Here is a 10,983-nt window from a genome sequence, read left to right as displayed (position 1 = left end):
AAGAATATCATTAATGTTCTAATTAAACTGGTTTACATACGATTAAAAATTAAAATAATTATATTTTTTTAAATTAATAAATAAGATTTTTTAATTTGGATTTATTGATAAATTAAAATAGAAATTTGATGTCTTTCATATTTTTTGCACAGAGATTTAATTCTTTCGCATTTTTTTTTCTTTTTCTTTTTCTCTTCAAGATTATAAAAATTTTGCTTTTGATGAAATACAAAAACACAAGATAGAATGAATATAATTATACAATTTGATGAAATACAAAAACACAACATAGAAATGTTAATTTAATCTTCATAATTCTCATACAATAATTAAATTAAATTATTTTCTGATTTCAGATTCTTTCAACTCCTTGGATACTAGAAATTTGTTAAGTGGTTCAGGAGTTAGTATGATGGGATATGTAGCGTAACCCCAAAATGTTACAGATACGGATATTTTAAATTTTATAACAAAGACTGCTTTGTTAAAAGATAATCTTAATCAGAAAAGTTTTAATTTGATTACCTTGAGAAGAAGTGATGATAGTTTGATTCTTATTAACTTTACATCAGAGTAAAGTTGAGAAAGGAAAGAAACGCAGAATAGTTGAAATAATTTTGTGAAGTATAGAGTCTTAAATAAAGTTGGTTATGTGCAATGCCGAGATGCTACAATGACAGCAAAACAGTGAGTTCAGTGAATAGCAGTCATAAGCACAGTACAGACGATATTGTATTAACGCAATCACGTGCTTTCTCGATTGGAAGTCAATTGGAGATAGATGAAGACCCACCACTAGTTGAAAAATCACACAGACGGCTTCGGTGTGACCTAAGTCCTGTTCCAACAAACACGAATTCTAACTTAAACATAAAGCTTCTCAGTTTAAAGGTGGGATTCTAAGAAATATATATATGCATGCATGTATGTATATATGTGTGTACACACACACGCGCACACACACACACACACACACACACACACACACACACACACACACACACACACACACACACACATATATATATATACATATACATATATATTTTCTTAATCATATATCTTTATATTGTGATATTGTGACTTTATGTTCTGATAGTTGTTTTGAGTATTATGCTGCTGTGAACTCTACTGTATATTTAAAATAGAGTATATCATCCAAAATTAAACTTTAGAAATTGTTATTTATTATTTGTAATTATTTCTATTTATTCATTTATTCTTATGTGAAATAAAATTGATGTGATGCAATTAACGTTTCTTTTCAATTTTTGTATTCTAGGGTGATAAAGGTAATCGTCAGGATCATCAGGTGAGCACTGGATCTGGGGGGTACAGAGAAAGGGAGACCAAAAAGAGAGCAGCTATAGGCAATACAGTGCGTGGAATTCTCTCATCTGGCCACAGCAGGCAGGACAGGTATAATGATGTCTGTATCAAAAATCATGCTTTTTACATTGTCATTTGTTACAGTTTATTATTAATTTACTAAACATTTTTTACTGTTTGTAAATTTGTTTCTAACAGATTACAATGAATATTGTTGAGTCTTTTAAAGTGCTCTGCTTTATAAAATTCTATTATTAATTACGCGTTTGTGTGATCTTATTGATTTAGTAGATTCTCGATGATCCTGAAAAAAATAGAAATAAATTTGTTTACAATCGAAGAAAGATCGGTTATATATTTAAAAGTCTGTTTTTATAGTTTGTTAAATTTATTTCGATATCACTATGTAATCTTAGTAATGTTGGCAAAATTTAAGCTGGTTTGTTTTGAGAGTAAGCAGTTCAAACTAAATCTCAATTAATAATTAATATTTATGTATGATAAATTATAAGATTTTTACATTCACATTTGTATATATTATATTTTTTGAAAGGATAGAAGCAGTGATATTGAGATAAGTGGTATTGGCATCAAGTATCAATAATATCATGTGTATTGAAGAAATGTTTGTTTACATAGAAATATATACAGTTATAGTCTATAATTAGATGGACTCTATCTTGCTCAGGTAATCGAGAATATACTGTATTAAATCAATTAGTAGTTACACTATAAGTTTATTGTGCACCAATGCTACTGTTGGTACAGATAATTATGCTTTTCCTTATAAATAACACTAATTACATTATAATTAACTTATAAATAACACTTCCTTTTAAATAACACTAATTACATACAATATAGAAGTATTTCTGTTACATACATGTATATGTATTTGTGCAAACGTCACGCTTTTCATTATCTTAATTAAAAGCATTAAATTTCACGGAAACAAACTTCTCATTAATTTAAAAAATATGTATTATTGATTCTTAATATAATATTCTAAATCTTGAGGTAGACCAAATTGTATGTCTCGTTTTTAAGATCTAACTAATGTGAAAAGTCGAAAGAGATCAGAATCGATATTATTTATTTATTTGAATGAAATAAAACCTGTATAACATCAGTGTAATACATCATTTGAATCAAATTTCAGGTATGAGACAAACAGGCAACGCTCTTCAGGTGGATCCGGTGGTGGCTTGTCTAGTTTATGTCCTAAGCTGGTGGCCAGTAGTAGCAGTAGCCAAAGTGGCATTAGTTTGGCAGTGGGCCACTTAGCCTCTCAGGAAAGTGGAGGGCCTTGCACAGTTGTCACGACTCAAAGGATCCACGGCCACGCACATAATCATAGACGCCAAAGAAAGTTATCTATTGTCGCGCAAGCAGGTCCTAGTGCCAACACTACTGGTGATAGAAAAGTTAGCTCAACTTTATTCATTCGCTTTGAACTGCATTTACTGACAATTGCGTAATTTCGAAAGCATCATTAAATTTGATATAACTGATCAACGTCTTTGCATCTTTCAAGTTTTACAGCAGTCTAATATCTTTCTAGGTATTGTCCAATATAAGTCGCTCCGCTAGCCTCTCCAAAAAACAAATTCGAACACAGAGGCATGATCAGAATACTGATTCTTTGTCTATAACTAGCAACGGTCTTACCACTAACTCGCCATCTTCCAAAAAAAAAGTACTATCTGCTCTGCGCATTACAGAGAAGTCATCCACGCAAAGTGTGAATTCATTATCATTAGATAATGAAAATGACCGTAGTTTTAGCGATGCCGAAGAAGCGATTACAGCAACGGAGAATGTATTTGCGACACCAGGTAGTATTTTCACAATGTTAAAAAACAAAAACTAAAGTTTATATATGTTAATGCTTCTCTTATTATGTTATATACAGGATCTAGTTCTACACCTTCTACACCAATTAGTAAAGTGAAACAAGCAAAATTCAGCAAGAATGAAGCAGATGTGGAACATAATAGTCTCTCAGAGTGTACTGATTTATCGGAGAACATTGTGGATGTACAACACATGATTTTAGCTGAATTTGAACAAAAAACTGCTGTGCCGATAAAACCAGTTCCCGTACATAAATCAATTAATCAGGAAATTATAACAAATCATAAACAAAAATTATTGCCGAGTTCTACGGTTGGTGCAAAATCTGTTAATAACAATGAGCAAAAAGTTCAAAAATATAAGAATCCAAATTCTGCAGAAAAAATGATCGAACATCATAGTAATAAAGACATTGAAGTGATTAATCTAGGAAAAGATATAGACGATTCTACACCAATAGATGCAGAAATGAGTACCACAAGCAACAATAGTAAAAATAAAGAAGTAAAAGGTAGAAAATCCATGGAATATACGGATGGCAGTGACATTGTGGGTAAAGAAACCACAGACACCATGAAGACTGTGAGCAACGATAAGACGGATATGGAGGATAGTGCAGCAATCAGTGAAGAAATAATTAAAAATTCAAGATTTGTAACGTCAAAGGTATTAGAAGAAATAACGGAAGCCAAGGCGTCAGAAGTAGAGAAGGTAGAAGAGGAGGAGAGAATGACAATATACGAAGATGACGATGGTACTAGTATTAGCGATATAGTGGCTACACAAGCACTTCACGAATCATTAAGTAAATTAGGTAAAGTACCGCCATTAGACACCGAGATGGAAGAAGTGCAGAATAAGAATTTGCGTGATGAAACGAAGATAGAACATCCTGAAAAGGATATAGTCTCTCAAGAGGAAACGGTAGAAGGTTTTATTGGTCCGTTACTCGACGAAAACTTTAAAGCGGATGAAAAATTGTCACAAAAAACGATGGCGATGGAAGAGGTTCAAAATTTATTGATGAAAGTTAAAGTGCAAGCTGTTGAGGATGATGACGATGAAGAAAAAGCTATAGGTATTTCGCCAGACGGAAGATTCTTGAAATTTGAAGAGGAAATTGGTCGTGGTAGTTTCAAGACTGTTTATCGTGGGTTAGACACCCAGACAGGTGTAGCTGTAGCTTGGTGCGAATTGCAGGTGAGCTAGACTTTTATGTGAAATACCATACTGAGAGTTTTTTCTTTGAAGTTCAACTGTTTTGAGTTAATTTTTTTTTAATTAAATCTAATAAATAACTGTCTTTTAAGTTTAACTTTGACTATGTATTTAAGATGTATGTATATTTTTATTTCCTACAGGAGAAAAAGTTGAATAAGACAGAAAGACTAAGATTTAGGGAGGAAGCAGAAATGTTAAAAGGATTGCAGCATCCAAATATTGTAAGATTTTACGACTATTGGGAAGTTACACTTACCCGTAGAAAATATATCGTACTAGTCACTGAACTTATGACATCAGGAACATTGAAAACGTAAGTTCCTCCTTAGATATTCATAGATATTCATTATCATTGACATGGTTTTTATTATCTATATTGTAACAGGTATTTGAGGAGATTTAAGAAGATCAATCCCAAGGTCGTAAAATCTTGGTGTCGGCAAATTTTAAAGGGCCTGAGTTTTCTTCATTCTAGATCACCACCCATTATCCATCGCGATTTGAAGTGCGATAATATTTTTATCACAGGCACGACAGGAAGTGTGAAAATTGGTGATTTAGGTTTGGCAACATTAAAAAATCGTAGTTTTGCGAAGAGTGTCATTGGAACTCCAGAATTTATGGCGCCCGAGATGTACGAAGAGCATTATGATGAATCAGTAGATGTTTATGCCTTTGGAATGTGTATGCTCGAAATGGCTACTAGCGAATATCCATATTCCGAATGTACAGGACCAGCGCAAATATACAAACGTGTGGTATCGGTGTGTGTTTATATATTTCTACTTCAAATTCTTATGTGTAAATATGTAATTCTAATGGTTTGTAATGATAATATATTTTGAATAATGATCTATTTATATTGTACAGGGTGTTAAGCCGCAGAGCTATGACAAGGTTGAAAATCCGGAAGTACGCGATATCATAGAAATGTGTATACGTCTGAAGAAAGAGGAACGGCCGCTTGTCAAAGACTTACTCAATCATGAATTTTTCGCAGACGACGTTGGGTTAAAATTGGAGATGGTATCACGGGATTCAGCAGTTGCGGATACCGAGCTGTCGCGCGTTGAATTCAGACTGCGTGTGCTGGATCCTAAGAAGCGCAGTAATAAACACAAAGAGAATGAGGCAATACAATTCGACTTTGATATTCAGGCCGACAACGCGGAGGATGTAGCACTAGAAATGGCGAAGTCCAGCCTCATATTAGAGGAGGACGCTAAAGCAGTGGCTAAGATGTTAAAATCGCAAATTACCACTCTGTTAAGAGAAAGAGAGGAACGTAAAGCCAAAGAAGAGAAGGGACGCTTGGACAGAGAGACCGATGCTACGACCAACACAGCTGAGAATTTGCTTCAACAGCAATTGCTACTTCAGCAAATGCAGCTGCAACAACAACAGCAACAACAGCAACAGCAAATCCAATCCAATATTGGTATGCAGATGCAAAGTCAAGTGCCGATGCAATTGCAACAGACTCAGATACCTCTTCAACAGCAGCAATTGCAGTCAGCCGCACAACAAGCTCAGCAGCACAATTTGCAACCGCAGCCGGTGCAATTAGTTCAACAACAGCCGATAATCCAACAACAAACGTCAGTTGTGCAACCTCAACAAGCGCAGCAGATACAATATCAGCAGCAAATACAACAGCAGTATCAACAACAGCAGCAACAACAATATCCTCAACATGTGCCACAGAATCTAAGCGCGAATTCTCCGCAGTGTTCGACCCCGCAAAATGTTCAAGGTCAGCCTCAATTCCCTCAAGTGCCGCAACAGCAAATATCGCAACAGCAAATACCGCAACAACCAATATCCCAGCAGCAAATGCAACAGCAGCAGCATGTACATCAACAGCAACAGCAATACATACAGTTAAACCAAATGAGCGTACCACAACCGATTCCTCATCAGGTGCAGCAACAGATGCAGCCTCAAGTGCAGCAACAGATGCAGATGTTGTCGCAGCAACAGCATATGCATCAACAGCTTCAACATGCACAACAACAATATGCGCAGCCTCAGATTCAGCATGTGCAACAGATACATCAACATTCGGTTGGTTCACCTCCTGTTCAGAGTCAACAATATTACCAGCAAAATGCTACTGGTTCCTCGGGATATGTATCAGCCGGCTCTCTGTATCAGCAGTCGATGCCGCAACAGATCTTTCACACATACACCACGTCCACAAATCCCTCTGGCCACGTGGAGATCTTGTCGTCCACTCAAACTGCCACGCAGATTTATTCTCACACAAATCTGTCTGCGGCTGCAGTTCCTGCGTCGTCGCAATCATATATTCAACCAACAGCACAGGTTCAGGCGTCCATACCGTCAGCCATAAATGTCAACAGTTCGTCAGCAGTGACTCAAGTGATACAGAATGTACCAACTTCGACAATTCCTAATATGCAGAGTGCGCCTACTTTGCTCACTAATACCGGCCATCAGCCTCAATCTCAGCAAAATATTCTAGTGCAGATGCAATATTCGCAGAGTGCAAGTGTCATGCCCAATTCGATCTCAATAACACCCGTCGCGAACATATCGGCACAATCATCTACCAATCTGCAGCAACATTTTCTTTCGAATACAGAACAGTGTCCCACGACTGACAGGTCTTCCTTGATTAAACAAGATACTATGGATTCGATTCAATCTCTGCCACCAGATGTACCAGTTACTCTGCAGCAAGATCAAATTGTCGCACCTCCTCCAACCGCCGCAGCGGGTGTCACGCAGCAACAGCATCAGCAATCTGTAGTATCGAACGATGGGTACAGTGAAATAGAAAAGCTTGATATATAAAAAATACATAAAAAGACGAGAAATATTGGAAATTTAATGTTTCGATATTTTATTTCCAGAATCACATCTGAAAATTCCGAAAGTGTCACCACTTCCGAGAGAAGCCGAATAAAACGTTCTGGAACAAAACGTAAGAAGCCGGGCATCAAATTAACGGTCTTGTCTGTCAGTAGTGGCGAAGGACAATCAATGACCGTCGAATGTCAGTTAGATACGAGTAAACAAAAGACTGTTACTTTTAAATTCGATCGGGACGATATGGTACCTACGGACATCGCTAATAATTTGGTGAGAATATACGTGTTGATGCATCGTTGTCTCACTGTTTTCCTTTATTTTATACCTTTCCCCTCGATATTTCCTCTAGGTTGCGGAAAATCTTTTGCCGCAGTCTCAATGCGAGACGTTTATAGAATTAATCGAAGACATCGTCAAGCAATTACGCTTGGATCCTACACGTACTCTACCCCTAGTAGCGCACGGTCCGCCCGATCAATCTGCTGGTGGAAGCCCGGTTACAAGCCGACGCCCTAGGGATCGTGACCACAGTCTCGATACAGCTAAGGTAAAATTTTTCTAACATTAATTCGTAAACTGAATTTCCATATTATTGTCAAGGATGCAACGTACAATGCAATACTCACGCGGTATTACATCATATTTCGCAGATTCTGTTAATAATATTTTTATTGCCGGATACTTTTGACGCGTAAGCGTGGAGAATATAATATTCAAACATACGTATGTGTATAAATATAATAATTCGTATAAATAGTGCGGTCATTTTCTCCTCAAGTAGACCCCACTTTGTATTCTCGTCTAAAACCAAGCTACATTCAGAGAGTGGAATAATTATTAATAAATAACGCATAGGAGCAACTTTGTGTGGAACTTATATTATAAACGTAGAATCACTAGAGTGCACATATAATTGGTGTATATGGTTTTGGACGCAGCAGGTGAGACATGGCTCGCTAACACGTCAAAGCAGCCACCGATCGTCGTACAAAGTCCACCGTAGGCACCGTTCGGTGAGTTCATCGATCCCACCATCCTTCCTCCCGTTTATCCTATACTTCAGAATCATATCAATCGTGGACGTTTACACACCTCATTTTATTGCAATAACCAACCTATACCCTAGATCTGTGGACATTAATTAGGTCATTTATAATTTTGTTTTATTATAGGATACATTTATGACGCATTTACGAGGGTCGTTTGATAAGTCCTAGAAAATATATGAGATAGAGTTGCTAATATCAAATATGGTAGTTGACGTCTATCATCCATTCAACTTCTACGTACAAAGTTTCAAACAGATTCATCAATTAGTTTTGTTGTGACAGCTATCTAAAGTGAACTATTGTTGCTTTCTTTTCAAAATAGATAAAATTTAGATTTGAACAGTCATTAAATACTTGTTTTTGAAAGGCTTAAAGCCTACAGAAATGATCGAAAACATGAATGATACTTTAAGCAAGTCCGCACTTTATCAAATACAACAGTATACAGGGTGTTTTCGAGTTAAATAGTTAAACTTGAAATATGTATTTAGGACTTCAAAACGAACAAAATTTTCTTCTGGAATGCTCGCAAACGCTTCATTCAAGAGATATTGACTTCTTAAGTTACAGAAATATAGAAATGAAAAATGTCGAAATAATCTAGGTTTATCCTTTTTATTGCTTTACAGTAATCAAAATGTAATTATTAAACATTTTGTTCAAAATAATGGCCTTAGCCTGGAGATAAGCATTGCATCTATCGATGACAAAACGAATGGCCGATTGACATTGTGCATCTGTAATTTCTTCGCACGCTTGCACTATCTTACGTTTTAATGATTGAAGGTCATTAACAGGTATTTTATATACTTTTTGCTTGAGAGCATTTTATACAAAAAAATCTAATGATGTTAAATCCGGTAAACGCGGAAGCCAAGATACAGGTCCAGGACCGATCCAACTTCCGGGAAAATGAATATTAAACCATTGTCGGGGACCTCTGCCATAGTGAGCAGGACAGTCATCAAATTGAAACCAGGAGTTCACTCTCATATTTAAAGAATTGTTTTCCAAAAGATCATAAAATACATTATCCGAAAGGTCATAAAATGCATTATCCAAAAATTGTAGAAATTCGTTCGCATTCAAGTGAGCTGATAGAAAATGGGGTCCAATTAATCCTTTGACTGCTAACTGCTCTAAGTTGAAGCGCTTCGCGTGAGCGGCGTGCGGCTGGCAGTAGCGATCGCTGGGGACTGAATACTTTTGCGCGCAATATGGATCTTATCGACGGCGTATTAACACATTATAATATAGTACACAATCCAATTACTATTACTTTGTCCACTGCAAAATGAATCCAATCATTTTTTATTTTCAATATATATTGTTTATTCATCAATAGTAAAGTTTTAAAACGCCATAATTTGATAGTTATAATGTATGTGTTTGGATATTGGAAATTGAAAAATTGAACAAATAACAAGTAAGTAACATAAATACTCTATATATAAACAAAAGACATGAGACAGCAGTAAACAGCCAAAGCCTTCGCCGAGCGCGCATTTGCGTCTATAGTCTACATCGATGGCTTGCGCCGGACGCACATATGCGCCCATAGGCCACACCGATGGTTTTCGCTGGACGCATATATGCGCCCATAGCAGTCAAAGGGTTAAAGTATTGTCCATTATTCCTAACCACACATTACACTGAAAACCGTGTTGGAAATGTTCACGGATTGCTCGTGGATTCTTATATGACCAAAGATGACTATTTCTTTGATTGAGAATATCTTGTCTGGTAAATGTGGCCTCATCTGTCCACAAAATGTTTTACGAAAATTGTTGATTATTATTTGTTTGGTTTAAAAACCAATCGCAAAATGCTCTCCTGCGTAGCATATTAGCCGGTAATAAATTCTGGACACGTTGAAAATGGTATGGATGACATCCATCGGCTCAGAGTGTCTTCCATATGATTGTGGATGAAATTCCTAATTCAGAAGCAGATCTTCGGGTACTTATTAATGGGTTTTGATTGAAATGCTGCAATATGATGGCTGTTCTTCTTTCATTCTGCAGCGGTGCAAAAACTCCATCAGCCCGGGGCATCATATTAAATGACCTAGTTTTCTTTAATCGTTGAAGTGTTGAAGAAAGTACAAACTTATTCGGCAATCTTCTGTTCGGAAATCGCGCGGCATATTCACGGTGACCAGCGTTAGTATTTTCATCACAAAACCCATATAAATATACCATATCAGCATATTCACTAAAAGAATACGTATGAGGCACAATTGTACTAGTTTATTTCATGAAAGCATTCAACGAACTAAGAGTTATTTGTAAAAGGAGTTTTGTTTACAAACACAAGCCTATCAATGACCTGCGATCTTCAAAACAAGAAACAGAGACATTTCGACATTATTCATTCCTACAGTTCTATAATTTGAAAAATCAATATCTCTTGAACGAAGCGTTTGCGAGCACTTTCTCGGGAAAATTTTGTTTGTTTTGAGGTCCTAAATATATATTTCAAGTTTGACTATTTAACCCGGGAACACCCTGTATAATTAGTTAACTGAATTCAAACATGGTCGTACAATCACAAGTAATGAACAACATTCAAATTGTCCAAAAATGATAACTAAAAATGATCGAAAAAATCCATGATATCGTGTTAGAAGATCGCAGAGTGAAAATGCATGAGATTGTTGAGATTACAGGCATAGATCAAGTTTACAGCATATTAG

General features: G+C 36.1%; 1 protein-coding gene across 9 annotated transcripts in view; it reads left to right on the top strand.

The window, feature by feature from the left end:
* The window catches only part of LOC106748175, a 43,832-nt gene that overhangs the window by 1,373 nt on the left and 31,476 nt on the right, over nt 1–10,983 (top strand). For 2 of the 9 annotated variants that reach the window (XM_014626431.1, XM_014626439.1), the window contains exons 2-12: nt 357–891; nt 1,283–1,419; nt 2,489–2,753; nt 2,891–3,164; nt 3,242–4,383; nt 4,545–4,717; nt 4,790–5,168; nt 5,275–7,190; nt 7,281–7,509; nt 7,589–7,786; nt 8,178–8,252. In XM_014626431.1, coding sequence (XP_014481917.1) covers nt 658–891; nt 1,283–1,419; nt 2,489–2,753; nt 2,891–3,164; nt 3,242–4,383; nt 4,545–4,717; nt 4,790–5,168; nt 5,275–7,190; nt 7,281–7,509; nt 7,589–7,786; nt 8,178–8,252 — 5,022 coding nt within the window. In that variant the 5' untranslated portion in view covers nt 357–657. Of the gene's footprint in view, nt 1–356; nt 892–1,282; nt 1,430–2,488; nt 2,754–2,890; nt 3,165–3,241; nt 4,384–4,544; nt 4,718–4,789; nt 5,169–5,274; nt 7,191–7,280; nt 7,510–7,588; nt 7,787–8,177; nt 8,253–10,983 lie in introns of those variants that run through there. The other 7 variants (XM_014626478.1, XM_014626496.1, XM_014626487.1 and 4 more) reach the window with 7 other exon arrangements.

The sequence above is a fragment of the Dinoponera quadriceps genome, unplaced genomic scaffold (assembly GCF_001313825.1).
Source record: "Dinoponera quadriceps isolate SergipeBrazil2010 unplaced genomic scaffold, ASM131382v1 scaffold191, whole genome shotgun sequence".
Lineage (NCBI taxonomy): Eukaryota > Metazoa > Arthropoda > Insecta > Hymenoptera > Formicidae > Dinoponera > Dinoponera quadriceps.
This window is presented reverse-complemented; position numbering and strand designations above follow the sequence as displayed.